General features: G+C 42.3%; 2 protein-coding genes across 19 annotated transcripts in view; one reads left to right on the forward strand and one right to left on the reverse strand.

Moving 5' to 3' along the window:
- ST18 (ST18 C2H2C-type zinc finger transcription factor) overlaps positions 1-4,826 on the forward strand; it is a 185,263-nt gene extending 180,437 nt beyond the window's left edge. For all 11 annotated transcript variants that reach the window (XR_014566478.1, XM_083747587.1, XM_083747586.1 and 8 more), the window contains 2 exons: positions 206-349; positions 1,820-4,826. Coding sequence is in view for 10 of the 11 variants with exons in the window: in XM_083747587.1 (XP_083603713.1) it covers positions 206-349; positions 1,820-1,960 (285 nt within the window). In the remaining variant the exon portion in view is untranslated. The remainder of the gene's footprint in view (positions 1-205; positions 350-1,819) is intronic.
- The window catches only part of LOC310848697 (uncharacterized protein), a 51,480-nt gene that overhangs the window by 12,920 nt on the left and 19,995 nt on the right, over positions 1-18,565 (reverse strand). For 3 of the 8 annotated variants that reach the window (XR_014566512.1, XR_014566513.1, XR_014566514.1), the window contains exon 4: positions 117-226. Coding sequence is in view for 3 of the 8 variants with exons in the window: in XM_083748136.1 (XP_083604262.1) it covers positions 605-680; positions 12,735-12,788 (130 nt within the window). In the remaining 5 variants the exon portion in view is untranslated. Of the gene's footprint in view, positions 1-116; positions 227-527; positions 681-8,787; positions 9,652-12,734; positions 12,789-18,565 lie in introns of those variants that run through there. The other 5 variants (XM_083748136.1, XM_083748137.1, XR_014566515.1 and 2 more) reach the window with 3 other exon arrangements.

Below are 18,565 nucleotides of genomic sequence, written 5' to 3' on the forward strand. Positions count from 1 at the left end.
GAACCCACTTACATCAGGAACTACAAATATACTTTCTCATAAAGCAAAAAGTAAAAGGATTTTTGGAAAGCATACTTTCCCGCTAAAATGTGCCAGGCTTTATCAGGCACACTAACCATTTTTGGGAGCATTTTGAGAACTCTTCAGCCCTTGGTGTTCTTCTGCTGTTCACACCACCACACGTTGCTTTGCTTCATGGTTTCAGATAACATCTATGGAGAGCAATCTGAAAACGATAGAAGAGGAGAACAAACTTATCGAGCAGAACAACGAGAGCCTCTTGAAGGAGTTGGCTGGCCTCAGTCAAGCCCTCATCTCCAGTCTGGCCGACATTCAGCTTCCACAAATGGTACGTCTGTGGCTGGGAATGTGGTAGTTTCTCTGGGAGCTCAGGGAAGTTACTCAACGGCATGTTGCAGGCCTGTCAGAGATGAATCTGAAACTGTACAACATTCTCAATCTCTGGGATGTGCCGAAAATTATGGATAGTAGTAGCGGCCAGAGGGGTGGCGGGGACTCAACTGGCTTTCCAATTACCAAAGGTGGTAAGGCAGCAGACAGCTTGGTACAGAGCAGGTACAGCAACATGGCCAGTCCAACATTCCTAATTCTGTCCCTCCAAAGAGCTCAATGTGGTGTACATGGTTCTCCTCTTCCCCATTTTATCTGTAAGCTTTTCCCTATCAAGGAAAAAGGCAGAATCTAAATCTCAATAGTATCACAGCAACCCTGTGGGGTAGGTTAGGCTGAGAGATGGGGACAGGCCCCATCTGAAGATCACCTAGTGCGTTTCATGACTGTGGGGAATTAAACCCTAGCCTCCCAGGTCCAAGTTCGACTCTCTAACCATTACACCACACTGCCCGTCCAGTGCTGGTGGGATTGGCTGTGTTGCTGTGCATGCACCATGCTGAGCTTCCCACTAATTAGTCCCTCCCACTCTCCCTCCTGGTAACTGGCAGGGACATGTGACATTGGGAAACCAGGTGAGTAATGCCCCTCTACTGCTGGAGAAGACCATGACCACACCTTTAAGCACAGAAGAGCAATATTGTGGGAGTGGAGAAGACTTGAGTCACATTCCTTTCTGGACAATCTTCCAAGGACCACATACCAGTGAGCCAAGGAAGAAATGTAAATGTTGTTTCTACAATAGGCTGCTTTCTACACAAACACCTCTCTATCCAAGCAAGCTAAAAAGCATGATCAGAGCTCAAGAACACATTTCCACCCAGAGAAAACCACTCAAGGTGGGTGCAAAGGAGGGGCAGTGAGAGGTGTAGTCTAGGGAGGGGGTATGGTGTGGCTAGAAACCCAAGTGCCAGATAGGGGCCACAGCATCCCAGTTCCCCATCCCATTGGCTGGCTGGGATCCAAAGAGCTGTTGTCAAAGACTTGACTGCTTCTGAAAAGAAGTGAATTCAAAATGGCCAGGTCATTTTTCTCTGGTCAGATGGTGATGCTAGCAACAGGCCATAGTCAGGCAATCTTAAACTCGAAATGGGTTACCTTAGAGCCATATAGGTTTGGAAGAGACTCCAAGGATCATCTAGTCCAACTCCCTGTGGTACAGGAATCTCTAAATGTTGTTGGACACAACTCCCAACATCTCTGCCCGTTGTGGTTGGGGCTGATGAGAGATGGAGTCCAACAACATTTGGAGGGTTGCAGGAGTCAAACACTTGCTGTTTTCCTGTAGACAGTCCTTCCATGCCCAGCTGCTCCCCCCCCCCTCTCTTTCCAGTTGTCACATAGCGGACACCTTGCCTAATATTTGACTCCCATGTTTAGGTGTGATGTGTTTTCATCTTCATTCCAGGGCCCAATCAGTGAGCAGAATTTTGAAGCATATGTAAATACACTCACAGATATGTACAGCAATCTGGAACGGGAGTATTCCCCGGACTGCAAGGCTCTGCTGGAAAGTATCAAACAGGCAGTGAAGGGTATCCACGTGTAGGATGAGGAAGCTGCTGGGCAACAGGAATGACTTAGCAGCAGCAAACTCCAGATGGATCTGCAAAGAGCGCCTGGACTGCTTTAGAAGTATTGGTTTCTGTGCTGCATTTACAATTTAGAACATTGCACTATTTTTTTTCCAGCTGACATAAAAAGGACAGAGAACATAACAGACTATTGTATTAACAGCAATGACTCAGATCATAGAATATATTTATTTCTGTACAAATCCTTTTTGTTGTCATCATGGTTTGCACTCTTTTCATTTTGTAAAGTGAATGTAAAAAGTGTGTGTAACTATTTTTTTACTTTTTTAATTTATTTTCAATCAAGGAGTTGTGTGCGTGCGTGTTTTTTTAATCTTTTAACAGCATTTCTGCAGCCTGCCATATTTTTACAAATGTGTTTGTTAATTTATTTTCCAATGGGGTTTTAAAATAGATTGAAAGTTATAGTGTAAATTTAACATTTTGCTGGGTTTGTACAGGAAGAAGGGGGAAATCTATGAAAGAAACAAAAATAACAGAACTGTGATTCTAGTTTTATTTTCACCACATCCTGCTTTTTTATAACAGCTTTATTTTAACAAAACAAAAAAAATTCAAAAGGGTTTTCAATAGCATGAGATATGATGAACCAAGGATGCAAAGGTGAATGGTGCCCTCTGCTGGAAGAACATAAGCTCTTCAAGTGCAGCATGTTGTAAGAGTTCATGATTTTATTTTTTTTTAGCAATAATGAAATATAGCAATCAGCAAACCTTTGGACTTGGCTGTGTGTCTTAGCCTGCCACAAATAATCCTTGGAAACCATTCGAGAGGGAAGGTTGGAGTGATTTAAGATATGTTTTCCCCTATTTCATGGTCATTCATTGGGAAAATATATATATAAATTGTATCCCTTTTAATGTGATAGGCTTTGAAATGACCTGTAGCTTTTTTCACCTTTTTGTACAGAGCCTTGTAAAAACATTGGTCAGTAGATCAATATCAATATAATTTCATATTGGAAAAATGCATCCCAAGCTGATGATTTTGTACATACAATTAAGCCGAGCAAATCTTCCCTGAGATGTCAGTTATTGTACTAGGTTGAGTGGAAGGAACTGAGAAGGCTGCAGTTGCAAAGGGGACTAAGCCCCACTGCTGTGAAATGGGCTTGCACGGCAATGGTGTTTGGTGACTGGATCTATGAACTGGAGCAATGCACTGATTGGGTTTACCTCCAATTGTACATGAATGCTGTGATTCCAAGCAGATTTACTGCAAGTTCCATTAAGACTGCTGAGACATAACATCTCAGAAAAAAAACCCTACTCCAGCAGCTCCATTTGAACATATGAAGCTGCCGTCTACTTGCCAAGTCAAACTACTGGTTCATCTAGTTCAGTATTTTCTACACAGGCTGGCAGTATTTCAGACAGGCGACTTCCCCGGCCTACCTGGAAATGCCGGGGAATGAGCCTGGGACCTTTTGTATGCAAACGCTTGACCACTGTGCAACGGCTCATTCCCCCTAAATGTGCATTTGTGCTGCCTCGTGCATGGAAGTGAATGGGGAAGCCTCTGCTTGAAGAAGAGATCTGCATATGTATCAGAATCCCATGTTCCTTTGGATCAGGTTGTTGCATGTGTTTGGAGCCGAGGTTTAAAGACAGCCTTAGTTGCAGTTGATTACCATCCCATAATAAGGGTATGTCTCCAAGTGCTACAGTCCTTAGGCAACCACTCAGAAATACGTGCACATCCCAGGTGGACCTCTTGATCACCCGTATCCATTCTCAGTTTAGTAAGCAGCTATAAACAGGGGTCCAGTGTCTGTTTCAGGGATTAGAAGTAATAATGCATTTTTTTCCAGAATTCTAATGTTTTCAGAAGAAGGTATATATACAACCAGCTGAACTGCCTTTTTTGATATGCACACACGTCTCATGTGCATATGTGCCTCAATGTAAAATGTATACATGAATCTAGCGTGTGATTTAATTTTCCTGTGCTACGATGAAAGTGTTTATTTTTATTTGCCTACTTTATATTTTGACTGAATATGACAGCATTCACAGTCTTCACTCGTACATTTATATTATAGGGTTCCTATCCAAGAGTGCTTCTCCCAAATCATTCAGCTGTCATGCTGTGGTTGCTGTTCTGCAATAGATGGAGCTTGCTGTTAATGTTTGGGGGGGCGGGGGGCGGCGGTGATATGGCCCTCGGACCTTAGTTTAGACAAGAATGTCCTTAGAAACTGTGTTTATTTTTTAAAGAAAACAATTTGACAGAAGCTATCACAGTATGTGCTAATATAAAATAGAACACCAAATTGCTATTAAGTTATTGTACTTGGGTTTTTTTTAAAAAGACGGTTGCTATACCTGTTCAGTGCATTACAGGGGGAAAGAAACCAAGTTCACTCATGACAGAGACTAAAAGTTAATTTACTAAATATTTTAAGAAATTTGTTATATATTTAATTTAATTTAAACAATCTCCTACTGACTTATCTATTTATTACTATGATTTCCTATGGCTTCAGGTTAATTTATCTGTGTTTGGATTGTTTGCTCAGGATGTAACTTTGTATTTATTTGCCTTCTTGGTACTTGATGTTTTGTAATGTGCACTGTGATTCCTTCTTCCCTTCTTCCTTTCCTTTTCCTTTTCTTTGTTGGATTAATTTGCATTGACGAGTTATCCTGTAAATTAGACCTTTTGTAAAGAGCAATGATGTATGCATTTTTTTTTTAATTTGGAGTAGTTTGTATACTGTTTCTTCATACAATTAATATTTCTTACATCAAAAGCAACAAAACTGTGTTCTGTGCTGTACATTTGGTGTATGGTAGGAAATAAAATTGATACTGAAACAGGTTCCACAAGTTCTTCGATGTCTTCAATAGATGGGGGTGTATGGTGCACATCTAACTACACTTACAAACACTCAGCCAGTTGTTTCCAAGGTAAAACAAAATATGGGGTTCCTCTAAACCAGGAGTAGCCAACATAGTATCAACTATAAGTTGCTTGACTACAATTCCCATCAGCACCAGCTAGCATGGCCAAAGGCGAGGAGTGATAAAAGCCACAAGCCAACACGGTGACCTACAGACACCTCTAAACTTTACCTTTAACATCTTAATGGAACACCCTGGAACGAAATTATTAGTGTGTGAATTTGTAACAAGATGTGTGTGTGTGTGTACATAGGGGTGAAAATATTTCGGAATACAACCAAGGAAGCCATAGCTACCACTTTTTAAGCATTGTACTATCACTCATGGGCAAAGTTCAATTGCCTCCAGAACAAGAAAGAAAGAAAAAAAGAAAGAAAAAAGAAAGAATAGAATAAATTTGTACAGTGGTACCTCGGGATGCGAACGGGCTCCGTTCTGGAGCCCCGTTCACATCCCGAACAGCACGTAAGATGGCACAGCGCATCTGCGTGTGGCATTTTGCCACTTCCGTGCATGCGTGTGACGTCATTTTGACCGTCTGCACATGTGGCGAAACCTGAAAGTAACATGATCCGTCACTGCCGGGTCGCCGCAGAGCGCAACCCGAAATTGCTTAACCTGAAGCGTATTTATCCTGAGGTATGACTGTACTGCTTTTAGCATCTGATACATTTAAACACAAAAGCTGGCATGAAGGTTTTTTGCAGTTAAGATCCACCTCTTTCAGACGTTCTCTGAGCTCTAGTGTTTAGTGTGCTGGATCTCAACTTCTCTGAAACAGCAGGTGGTTCTTAACTGCAGGAAACTTTGAGTCTGGCAACAAAATGTTGCTGCATATCCCCCCAAACCCCTCACAGAAACTGCTCAGAGCCCCCGCCAGCCAGTATTTTAGTGGCACTTTGCATAGGTACCATCTCACACTGAAGATTGTGGGTGCCCACAATGAAGGGCTTCAACGTTGCCCATTGAATTTGTGGGGGCCAAGCCCCACAAATATATTATTGTGGGTGCTGAAGCACCCATGGCCTTCTGGAGTTGGCTCCAGTGGCGTTCTGAGACATGGAAAGGTATCACACCTCAGGAAGAAGGGTAGCAGAGTGAAAATACATCTGCAACAAAATGTTTCAGTGCCTATCCAGCATATCTGGTGTATTCCTGCACAAACACAGAGGCACCATTTTGGTGTGTATTAAGAGAATGGAACAGTTTTAGATCTGGAAGAGTCAAAACCTCCCCAATCAGCCCTGACACGCCCTTGGGAATCTCCCCTTCTCACCAATGGTGAAAGAGCATTGGGAATGGTCATTTCCACACTGCCAGGATGGACCTCCCTTTGTGTCTACAAAGAGGAAGAGCTGCAAAATCCTATGACCTCCAGGACACACTCAGGAACTAAAGGACTGAACCATTAAATGTTGTATGGACCCACTTTTTGTCCATTTATCCAAAATTATCTTTCCTAGAGGAGCTCTACTACCACATGCAGCGACTTTGTCCTCCCTACTAATGTTACCCACCTGTTCATCTTGCCCTTAGTAAAGACCAAGAACACATTTCCTGAGAAATAGCTTTGCATGCAAATGGTGGGATGGAAGGCATGTTTGAAAGCCAGGGGGAGATGAGCACATGTATCACTGAGACACAAGTTAACTGTTGGGACCATTTTCCTGTCCTCATTTCTCGTATTTTTTTGGCATTTCATGAAAGAGGACTTAAAAATGCTTTCAAGTAGGATTCAGCTTTATTTGTTTAAAAATATATCCAATATTTTGAGTTTTTGGAAAATTCAACAATATAAAACAAAGGTCTAAAACAAGCCAGATTATCTTAAAAGACTTCCACCGTCTAAACCAAACTTCTCATGTTATTTAATTCTCCTTTGCCTCTGTTCTTCACTTCCATCTCTTTGGATCCCTTAATATCTTCCATAATTCATTAAATTCTTTATATTCTTTAAGATATTTTAATTAAGATTTCTATTTTACAATGTATGTAAGTGTAATTCTGGAATTACCCGTTTATGGAAAATAGTATTTCTTTTTTCTTTTCTTTCATTTTTTTGCTTTCTCTTATTTTCTGTTTTCTTTCATAGTTTATGTTCAACATACTGTAAATAATTGTGTTCTTTGCAGATATATCTGGAAATTTGATTGCATTATTTAATAAAGTTATAAAGGTAAAGGTAAAGGTACCCCTGCCCATATGAGCCAGTCATGTCCGACTCTAGGGTTGTGCGCTCATCTCACTTAAGAGGCCGGGGGCCAGCGCTGTCTGAAGACACTTCCGGGTCACGTGGCCAGAGTGATGAAGCTGCAGCTGGCGAGCCAGCACCAGCGCAGCACACGGAAACGCCGTTTACCTTCCCGCTATAAAGTGGTACCTATTTATCTACTTGCACTCAGGGGTGCTTTCGAACTGCTAGGTGGGCAGGAGCTGGGACCGAAAGACGGGAGCTCACCCCGCCGCGGGGATTCGAACCGCCGACCATATGATCGGCAAGTCCTAGGCACTGAGGTTTTACCCGCAGCACCACCCGTGTCCCTTTATATATAATAAAGTTATATATATATATAAAAGCCAGATTAATATAACATGGAAAACATGGCATCTGCTTGCTTCTTGAGCAGTATGAAAAACCCTCTGTCCTCCTATCAGTAGAACTGCTATCATCTTCCTACCTTTGGAGTGTCAAAAGATGGTGTCAATATCAGTTTTAATATTGTATTTTTACATGATTGTAACTTCCCCTAGGACCTTAGGCTGAAGGGTGGCTAAGTGTTGTTGTTGCTGGTCTGCCAGTTTGCTGTGGTTAGTCTGCCAGTTTGATTGGGTAACTCTTTCGATAATTCCATTGAGCATGATTTGTCTTGTAGCTAGGGATGGGAAAATCTGTCAATTTCAGCTTGGCTGCTCCTGGTATAGAGAGACTCCATTTTAAAAAGAGAGTTCAGTTGTAAATGTGCAGCTATGGAATGGGTTGAACTATAGCTATGCTGAAAGTTTGTCTTTTTCATCCATTGGCTGGGTGGGTGGGAGTGGGGGAAAAACCCTCGTGAAAAATCATGGAAGGGAAGAAATTTCTCTGGAATTGTCAGGAGAAGGTTGCCACCTACCTAACACAGCCTTACAAGGTAGCCAAGGGTTTTCCTCTATGCATTAAACTTTTGTTTGTTCAGAAGCCTACACCAGTCTGAATGGGACAAGGCTTTCTCCACAACTTCTCATTGACTGTACTTCCTGGAATGCTTTCAGAGCAATCCCACATGATTTTACTCTCAATACACTGTAGGAACTGTGTCCAGCCACCGCCACCACCACCCTAAATGCCTTTCTGAAGGGTCAATGGACTCTTCTGCTCTGCCTGGGTTACAGAATCATAGAATCCCTCTAGAAGGGATCCAAAAGTCCTCTAGTCCAACCCCTTGCAATGCAAGAATCACAGGGTTGTGGCATGATAGGCTGCTGATGAAAGAGGCATCCCTCAAACTCAGCAGAGACGCTTGCAGGGAAAGCCATAATAAATTAGTACAGTGGTGCCCCGCAAGACGAACGCCTCGCAAGACGGAAAACCCACTAGACGAAACCGTTTTGGAGGCACTTCGCAAAACGAATTTCCCTATGGGGTTGCTTCGCAAGACGAAAAAATCTTGCGTCCCCCCGCGGGTTTTTTCCGTTTTCGCCCTTTTCCTAAGCCGCTAAGCCGCTTATCAGCTGTTCCGCTGATAAGCTGCTTAACAGCTGATCGCTAGAAGCTGCTAGACAGCTGTAGTGCTAATCCGCTAAGCTGTCAATGGGCTTGCTTCGCAAGACAAAAAAACCGCTAGACGAAGAGAATCGCAGAACGGATTCTTTTCGCCTAGCGAGGCACCACTGTATTATGCCATGTAACACAAGCCTATTCTAATTCCACCTGTCTCAACATACCTGGAATAGGTTGAAGTAACAAGAAGATAATGGTGGATGAATTTAGTCTCTTTAAGATATTGCTTTGAAATCTTCATCTTGATGTTTCGTGTCAAATATGACACAATATGACAAACTGGGTTTTCAAAGATGTTCCGTGCACTTTCTGAAGCCTCTTCCTAACCACAGCAAACCTTACATTTCTGGGTGTTTTGCCTTTCTGGAAGGCCTGTAAAACTGACGTTATTTCCAATGTGATCTGCTGTCTCACATTCCTCCTTCTTCCAAATGTTAACCAGAGAACATGTGGGATCCAGGTACAGGGAAGCAGCAACCATATCACCCTTGACATATTATGGACCAGGCCTCTCACAGTGCTGATCACTTGTTTGGTAATGAGAGCAACTTGGTACTTAAATAAATTCTAACCCCTCAAAACTGTAGTAGTCTTGTTGTTGAGTGACCATGTCGAGTGAGAGGCCAGCCAACTAGAAGAATCTCTGATGTGTACTTGCCTGGAAGCAGAGTCAGCATCCAAAGGTAGGTCAAGTCCTAGAGTCAGGTGAACAGCAATCCACATCGTCAGACAGTCCAGGGTTCAGAGAATCTGATGATCTTGGGGTCTGGAATCAAGATGAGCAGAAAGCAGCAAGGTCAGGCTAGGAACTACAAGCCTTGTTAGCATCACCTGACTGCTGCTGGAAGCTCTGCTTAAGAAGGCTGAAGCTAGCTGGTTCTCATCAGTGCCTTCTCAGAGTCCTTGAAGGCTGATCAGCTGCAGTTGGAGTCACTCCACTGTCTCCCACTTCAGGCTGCTCTTCTTCAGGTGAAGCTAACTCCTGGCCCATGACAAAAACAAGTCATCAGCACCAAGATAGGAACAGAGGAAATTGCCTTATACTGATCCACACCAGTGGTCCATCTAGCTCAGTATTGTCTATGCTGACTGGCAGTAGCTCACCAGGTTTTCAGGAAGAAGTCTCTTCCAACCCTACTAGGAGATGTTGGAGATGGAACTTGGGATCTTCTACACACAGAGCAGATGCTCCAGCACTGAGCTACACCCCTTCCCATTTACAGAACAAAGGGGGTAAGATTTGAAGCATCTCCCTCAGGTTCATTTGTACATCCAGGACGGCATCCAAAAGAGCTATCCATGAACATAATGCCAATTTCTTCATGCAAATTTGCCCTTGCTGATTCAGGATGAAGCAAGGTAGAAGTGAAGCAGATATCTGAAAGGTAGTGACATATAACTGGCTGTGTCATGCAGGTATAGTTAAGGAGAGCGACATCAGAGCATTCCCATCACAGTTTCCATTTCACCCACAACCAGCTGTGTGTCGATGAGAACAGGCAAAAAAAAAAGTATTCATAATGATAATCACAGTGTGTGTTACAGAGGAGGCAGAACCATAGAGGCATGCAAACAGCATATGTTTTCTCCTCTATCAGTGCCAGAACAGTTATGCATCAAATGGGGTTCTTGACAAAACAGCATGGCATTTTCAATCATGTCTGAGCAAGGCAAAACAATTTACCTTGTGTGTGTAAAAATGAAGAAGAAATTCTCCAGGTTCATCAACTTTGTCTGTTTAATAAAGTGTTTTGGTAGAAGAAAATTAAGCAGTCTGAAGGGAAACTCTGCCTTACAGATGTATCCATGAACATAGGAACCTGTCTTAGGCCAAATCAGCCATTGGTCCATCTAGTACACTTAATGGAAACAGTTCTCCAGGATTTCAGAGGGGACGTTCCCAGGCCAACATAGAGATGTCTAGGGCCCCTTCGACATGCAAAGAGGTTGCTCTACCACTGACTGAGCTATGGCCTTTCATTTCATGTTGGTGATTTTCTTTGGATTTTCCCATTCAGCTTCAATAACGAACTTTACCCTCCATATCACTCTGGAAATAAGGGTTGGGTTAAAGATGACAACTTCTCATAGTATACGCAAAGGCAACATTAGAAAAATGCTTCCTTTATCGTTAACCATACTCCTGGACTCAACTAGAAGAAATGCAGCACTCGAATTATAGTGAGTCAGAGAGAGTCCTTCTTCATAGCAGACCCCTAAGGTACCTTTTTAGGAAGTTTTGTGGCAGCCAGGTGATTTGACTATAATAGGGATGAGTTAGAAGTGGGGTTTGTGGTAGAGTTCCCATAACTCTGAGGAAATGTGCCTGCAGCTGGATGCAGCCTACATTTTCCCCAAGGCTGCGAAGTCAAAGCCAAGAGCTGGAGCTGCACATTTGCCTCACTGGGACAGATCATCTTTCAGAAGGTGGGAGGGAAAGATAGAAGAATTGGAATAATTTTTGTCCTCTTTACAGTCAAATCACTTGCCTGGGATTTAAATCACTTTAGAGTCTCTCTTGTGCACTGTTTATCGGAATGAAATGGTGATTGAGAATGAGGAACTAAACATGGGAGAGCGCTATATTTGCAGTATGAATGAACATTCTAGTCAGGATAAGTGATACACCTGATTCACATTCCTTTTTATGTTTCTTTCAACAGAGGCTGGTCTATAAGGTTGGATGGGGCACTGCCCCACTGGCCTCAGTCTGCCGTCACCGCTTAGATTCAGGTGGACTTGCCTATGAACAAACATGAAAAGGATTGTGCTGTAAGAGGAGACAGCTTTTGGATGTGAGATTTTGCAAATGCTACGGCTGCCTGTTCCACCTTTCTTAGCCATGTGGCTTTCTGCCAGAAGATTGTCAGGATAGGACTCTTCTGTTCACATGGCAAACGGAATTTCACCTGCTGAGTTCTGCTTTACCAAACCACACACACACACAAACACACACACACACACACACACACACACACACACACCTGCCCAAAATCTTAAAGGTCCATAGGAAAATATGGTTAAAAGGAGAGGCTACTATGTATCCCTATGTACCGCTGCCCTCTACTGGAATTTAAGTAGAATAATTATTCTACCAAAAAAAAAAAATTAAAACTGACAGAGGGCCCATCTACAGTATAGCACAGATACATACTGGATTCATAATACCCATTGTCCTGCCCAAGAAATTCTGTTCAGTCTTGTACGGGGGAACTATGTAGCTAGACAGCTGTGGCAGTTCTCACCACAATTATGCACAGTATTGTACTGAAAAAGCTAAGTTAGGATTCAAAGCCTGCTGCCTTTAAAAAAAAATGCTGTATTTTAGGTTTGTGTAATTTTCTAATCCAATAGCAATTAATGTGTAGATGTGCTTTACCAAATTCTAACAGGGAAACCTTAAAATTGGTTATTTCTTTAAACCAAACTAATGGGGACAAATCACAAGATTAACATGTTTACATAAACTACTTTAAAGAACATAAAGAACATGCCTTTGTAAACAATTAAAATCTTTAATAATTTTTATTGTTGTTAATTGATCTTTTATAAAGCAGTAAAGGGTCACTCTGGCCTGGTCTTTTTGCTTGTGCCTGCCAATAGACTTTACAATGTTACACTGTCTCCATGATGGTGCCTGCAGAGTTCCTTTAAAAAAAACCAACCTCAAATGAAGCTTTTAAGTTAAAAAACAAACTGCTGGGCTCTTCAGTACTCCACAGGCAACATTTTGTACAGCCATTCACTTCTTGCAATGCTCATGGAGCTAAAGAAACAGATATAAGAAAATATAGGATGTCCCTATTTTCATTGGAGAATGTAGGAGGATATGGATATGGTTTAGAAGAATAGAGAAATAATAGAGCAACATATAGCTTTATGGGGGTCCTGTTCAAACCTGGGAGTTTTATTGGAATCATGTTTCAACTTGGGCTGTGGGGAGAGAGCTTCACATCACTTTGTCTCATTATTCGGCCCACACACAGAGTCAGTGCACACCACAAGTAGTTATCAATGTCAAGGTAGACAGAAATGGCTATAAATATAGATATAAACATACACTACCTCAGAAGGTGATAAAGTTTTACCTCATACTGACATTTCAGGACAGCGTGAGAACTGTAAAAAAACAAAAACAACCATATATTTGGTCATTATTATTCTAGTTTTACAGATGAGGAATTGATTCAGTGAGTGAATAATAGGTAACTTGCCTAAAACCACTCAGAAAGCCTTCAGATGAGCAGGGCTTTGACAATCCTTGACAACAGTCCCAATAATGCACTGCATAACAACAGCTTAATGTGACTATCTGTGATATTTTTACAGTGCAATCTTATGTGTGCATACTCAGAAGCAAGTCCTCACTAAACTCAATGAGGCTCACTTCCATTGAAGCGTTGTAGGATTCAATCCGAGGTGTGAGTGGTAAAAGAGCTGACCTTCTACATCCAGTTATGGCTGGGGCTCTTGCTTACAAGAAAGTCTGTGCAGTTAATACATCATTCCTGACATGGCATACACTTATTGACTGCAGCCATAGCTGGTCTCATTTCAATATGAGACAGTTTGTTTTGCATCCCTTTAAACTAAATGGTCTCAGTTCTTTGCTGGCCGTTTTATTCAGTATGCAGGGTGTTTTAAGTGCTCATGAAGAAGTACGTCTTCAAAGAGTCGGGCCAATTTTATTTTATTTTATTTTATTTTAATAATGTTTATTAAAGGTTTTTTAATTACAATATAAATAGGCAAACAAAAATATTACATATCATATCATATTTTCTTATCTCCTTTGGACTTCCTCACATCTCCCGCTCCTGCGTTCCAGGTTATAAAAATAAACCAGCAATCTGTCACCTTGTCTCCATCCTTACTGTCTAGTTTTCCAATGTTATATCTCAAATTTTAGATACATTTATTTCACTCCTTAACAAATTAAACTTAGCCTAATAATTATCTAAAAACTTGTTTTTTCTTGAGTTTAACTTATCTTCATAGTTCATTTCGTTTTAATGGTGCCAAATTGTTTATAATCAAGCATCCTGCTTAACATTCATACAATTTACAATACTTTTGCAAGTAAATCTTGATTTTTTTCCAGTCTTCTTCTACCGTCTCCTCTCCCAGGTCTCGGATTCTGCCAGTCATCTCGGCCAGTTCCATATAGTCTATCAGTTGCATCTGCCATTCTTCCAGTGTGGGTAAATCTTGAGTTTTCCAATGCTTAGCTACGAGTATCCTTGCTGCTGTTGTTGCCGGGCCAATGCAATTTTAATTTGGGTACATGCTTGAGATTTCATTTACACCCCAGTCTTTCTCTCTCACACACATTTCTCCCCTGTTATTGGTGCTTTCATTCCCTTGGTTTCTCCATGTTTCCCTTTAAAGCAGGATAGGATATGAATTAAAGCTGCCTTCCTTTTGCATTTCTCGATGGTGACACAATGCAGATGTTTAATGAAGGAGGACTCATACCCAGATCTATGGAGCTTTTTTTAAAAAAAACAAAAACAAAAACTGGCTATTACTCCTTCTGAGACTGCTTTAGTTGGCTTATTGATTGATTTTAATTGATAGCCATTCCTTGCCTTCCAGGTAAGAGCAGATACCAAAAGACAAAAGATAAAATTAAACAGAATGAAATTTAACTTAAGAACATATGGTGAACCCTACTGGATTGGACGAAAGGCCAGTCTAGACCACCATTCTGTTTTCTATAGTAGCCAGCCAGATTTTATTATTATTTTATTGTTAATTAAATTTATATGCCACCATTCAAAGATTACAGGGCAGTTTACAATGTAAGAAACAATGTTATGAATTTTGTGTTTTTATTTCTTCTTGCAAATGTAACATCCTATGTCAATCTTGGTTTTGTTTGTTATAGTTTATATTTGTTTGTCTTCTTAATGCTTTTTTTGTTTTTTGGGTTACATGGATAACATTCAATTTAAAAAAAAACAAAAACACTGGAACTCACCAGCCATCCAATGCTGCTAAATAATGAGAGGTTCAAAACATGCAAAAGGATATATTTCTTCACACAATGCATATGCCTAGGAAACTCACTGCTACAAGTTGCAGGAATGGTCACTTAGAAGTTACATTATTATACACATTACTTTGCTGGAGAACCACACTGCAAAAACAGAAGAAGTGTGAATTTTAAACAATGGCTGCACTCACCTTTAAATGTAAACCAAATCTAATTTCTCCAGCAGCCCTAAGTAGGATGTAAAGGACAGGGGCAAAGGAAGGCGTCATGACACCCGGGGCAGGCGTCGCTACATAAGGTGCATGTGTGTCGCCGCTATGTACAACGCATGCACCGTATGTAGTAATGCTGCACATGTGCTATACATAGTGGTTTGCTAGCGGCACCACTCCGGTGCCGTAAAGACAGTGCCAGGATCCTTTACATGCAGCTGCGGCAGCAGACATGGACCCTGGGGCGAACCGCCCATTGCGACGCCACTGGTAAAGGAACTTTACAGGATACAGCAAGGAACAGAATGCTGGATCAGACCAAAGACCCATCTTGTACAGCAGTGCTTTTAAGGCAGCCACATCGTCATCTCAAAGAAAATTGCTGTTCAAGACTGTCAGATATTAAATTAATATTTTAAACTGCAAACTGCCTTGAAAGAAAGGGAGCATATAAATGCAATTAATGAAGTGACAGAAAAGCACCAGTGTACCTCTTGCAATAACCACAAGTAGTGATGTTAAATTCTCAAGAAGAATCTTTTGGAGAATATTCTCTCAATTAATGATATTAGAGAATTTTCATTTCAAATAGGAGAATATTCATTTTAATGCATTGAAAATGATATAATTTACATTGGAATATACTGATATAAATTACATTGGAATATATTTCAGTATGTCAGTATATTACCAGTATGTCAATCTCTGGTAAATGGCACTTTGTACCATTGAATGGCACTGCAAAAACCAGTTACTGGCACTAAATAAAAATAAAGAAACGTCAATTGTTTAAATCAAGGCCACCACACATGCTGTTACACTTAATTGTATAGGCCTAGGTACTTTAAGTGTATAAAGCATTAAAGCTACTTTCTGTAAAAAAAATAAAAATCACACTGTATAGCCAAGGGTATAGAATTGCTAAGAATAACGTCACACCAAAATAGAAAAAGGCTATTACATATAGTTGAAATACATACAAATTCAAGTGTTCATCAAATAAAATGAATAGCATTTTTAAAACTAAAAAAAGAAAAGAAGAAAAAAAGTTTTCAGTAGCTCAGTTTCAGAACTGCCAATGGTGAATGAATGACACAGTGCCCAGCAATGTAACTGGATCAAAAAAAATCATTACTTACACTGGCAATATCACAGCTTGACTTATTATTTACTAGATTTTTTAAATGTGGGTTGTAAAACTGGTTCTTACATTAGAATTTACAGTTTGTGGAGCATCTTCTCCGGAGAATTTTCTAGCAAAGAATACTCTCGAGGATGTTCTCCTTCTCGAGAATATTCTCACCTCACATCACATCACTAACCACAAGCAGGGCTTAAAAATGTAAGAATATAAGAAGAGCCTGAGGGGTCAGCCCAGTAGGCCACCTGGTCCAGCATCCTGTTCTCTCAGGGGCCAACCAGATGCCTATAGGAAACCAGTAAGTAGGATTCAAGCACAAGAGCACTCTCCCCTCCTGTGGTTTCCAGCCACTGGTGTTTGGAAGTACTGCTGCATTCAACACCTAAAAGCAATCACATACTCTCACGGCAGTAGTTTCAAGGTTGCCAGGAACAGAAACTTTTGGACATCAAATGCCTGGGTAAACAGATTTTTTAAATTTTTCTCCCAACAATTAATAGTGAGGAGGAACAGATGCACCTCACTAGGAAGAGCAGTCCAGAAACAGGGAGCCACCACCAAGAAGGTCCTGCTATAGATTAACACAATTGGGCACTGAGAGCCAGTGTGGTGCAGTGGTTAAGAGCAGTAGTCTTGTAATCTGGGGAACCGGGTTCGAGTCTCTGCTCCTCCACCTGCAGCTCCTGGGTGACCTTGGGCCAGTCACACTTCTCTGACGTCTCTCAGCCCCACTCACCTCACAGAGTGTTTGTTGTGGGGGAGGAAGGGAAAGGAGAATGTTAGCCGCTTTGAGACTCCTGAAGGGGAGTGAAAGGCGGGATATCAAATCCAAACTCTTCTTCTTCTTCTTCAATACCCAGCAGTGGCACCGCCACTGATTGTAGGACAGGACCTGAGGTGGCTGTTATTGAGGTAGGTGCTCTTTGAGGCACTTGGGTCCCTCAAAGGGACAATGAAGAAGATGAAAGTGAATTGGGCCCAGTAGCTCACTTCCCTTCTTAAAAGTCATAGTAGTGGTGGCTGCAACAGCAATAAGAAGCAAAATGGAGCCTTTTGTCCACCTTCTACCTCTTTCGCCATCCCCACTATTGCCTAGTACCAGAAATGTAGAGTGAAGTGGGTTCTGGAAGGATGCTTTGTCTAAGGGGTTTGGAGTAGATAACCTACAGAGCTTTTTCTGTAGGTTTCTAACCTACAGGTACCTTTTCCTGCTTGCACAGTTCCCTTTACAACCAGCATGAAGTTGAGCAGGAAGCACACTGTTATGTACTGAGTCGAATAGGATCCAAACTGCAGCAGTCTGATTGGTCCTAGAACAATAGGATTCAGAATGCAGCAGTCTGATTGGTCCTAGAACAATGCAGCAGTATGATTGGTTGGCAGGAACCACCCAATCATGCTCCAGATTGAAGTGAATCCACAACCTGATTGGTTTACAGTACAATTCCGGAATTAGCCAATCATGTGCAGCCCATTGTGTAAATAATGTATATAAGGCAGATACTTTGAGGGACTTTCATTCATTCCTCCTCACCACTATGAGCTGAATAAAGAGCATGAAATCACTTTGCAACTCCGAGTATATTTCACTGGCGACGAGGATGGGATCCCGCTGAGCTGACTGCCACACACAGCACCGCAGCACCGCCACCTGCCGCACTGCTGCCTCGCACCGTGTATCCAGGCTTCAGCTCCGGGACACAAGGAACTCAGAATGGCAACTGACAGCAGCTTCTCGCCGTTCAACCCAGCATCTGGAGACTGGGAAGCGTACGCCTCCCGTTTCACCTTCCTCCTAGAAGCCAAAGGGGTCACCGATGATGAAGACGCCAAGAAGAGGGCAATATTCTTCAGCGTCTGCGGAGAGGAGACATTTGAAATCGCCCGGGCTCTCCTTGCGCCTGAAGACGTGGCTACTGTTCCATACAAAACAATAATGGAACAGCTGAAGGGGCACTTTTCGCCACAGCCCTCAGTGGTGGCTCGTCGAAATGCCTTCTACGCAAAGCGGCAAGCCCCTGGGGAAACCATAACTGGGTTTGTGACCTCTCTCCGCCAAGCCGCCCGGTTCTGCAACTTCTCAGAGCTGGAGAACATGCTTCGTGACCGCCTCGTCGGTGGCCTGAGGGATGAGAGGCTGCAACGACGCCTCTACGCTAAGAAGAACCTAACGTTCCAGGTCGCTCTGGAGGAGGCCCTGGCAACGGAAGCTGCCGAGAGGTCGACACAAGAGGCACGGCCGAGCCAGCCGTCCCAACCGAGGGTCCACCATGAAGACCTCACCGACGACTCAGGATCTGACAGGGAGGAGGTGCACCGAGTACAGCAGCGCACTCAAGCAGCCCACATACCACAGCTGCCTCGACGAGAAGGAGGGAACTGCGCAAGCTGTGGAGAAAGTCATGAGAGGAGGACCTGCCGTTTCCGCAATGCAGAGTGCAGACAGTGCAGAAAATCGGGACACATCGCCCGGGTGTGTCGGGCTCGGCCCACCCGACGCCAGGCATCAGACGACCAATCCAAGAGCCCCAGGTCCCGGGGCCCAACG

This window comes from Podarcis gaigeae (genome assembly GCF_964106915.1).
Source record: "Podarcis gaigeae genome assembly, chromosome: 7".
NCBI lineage: Eukaryota > Metazoa > Chordata > Lepidosauria > Squamata > Lacertidae > Podarcis > Podarcis gaigeae.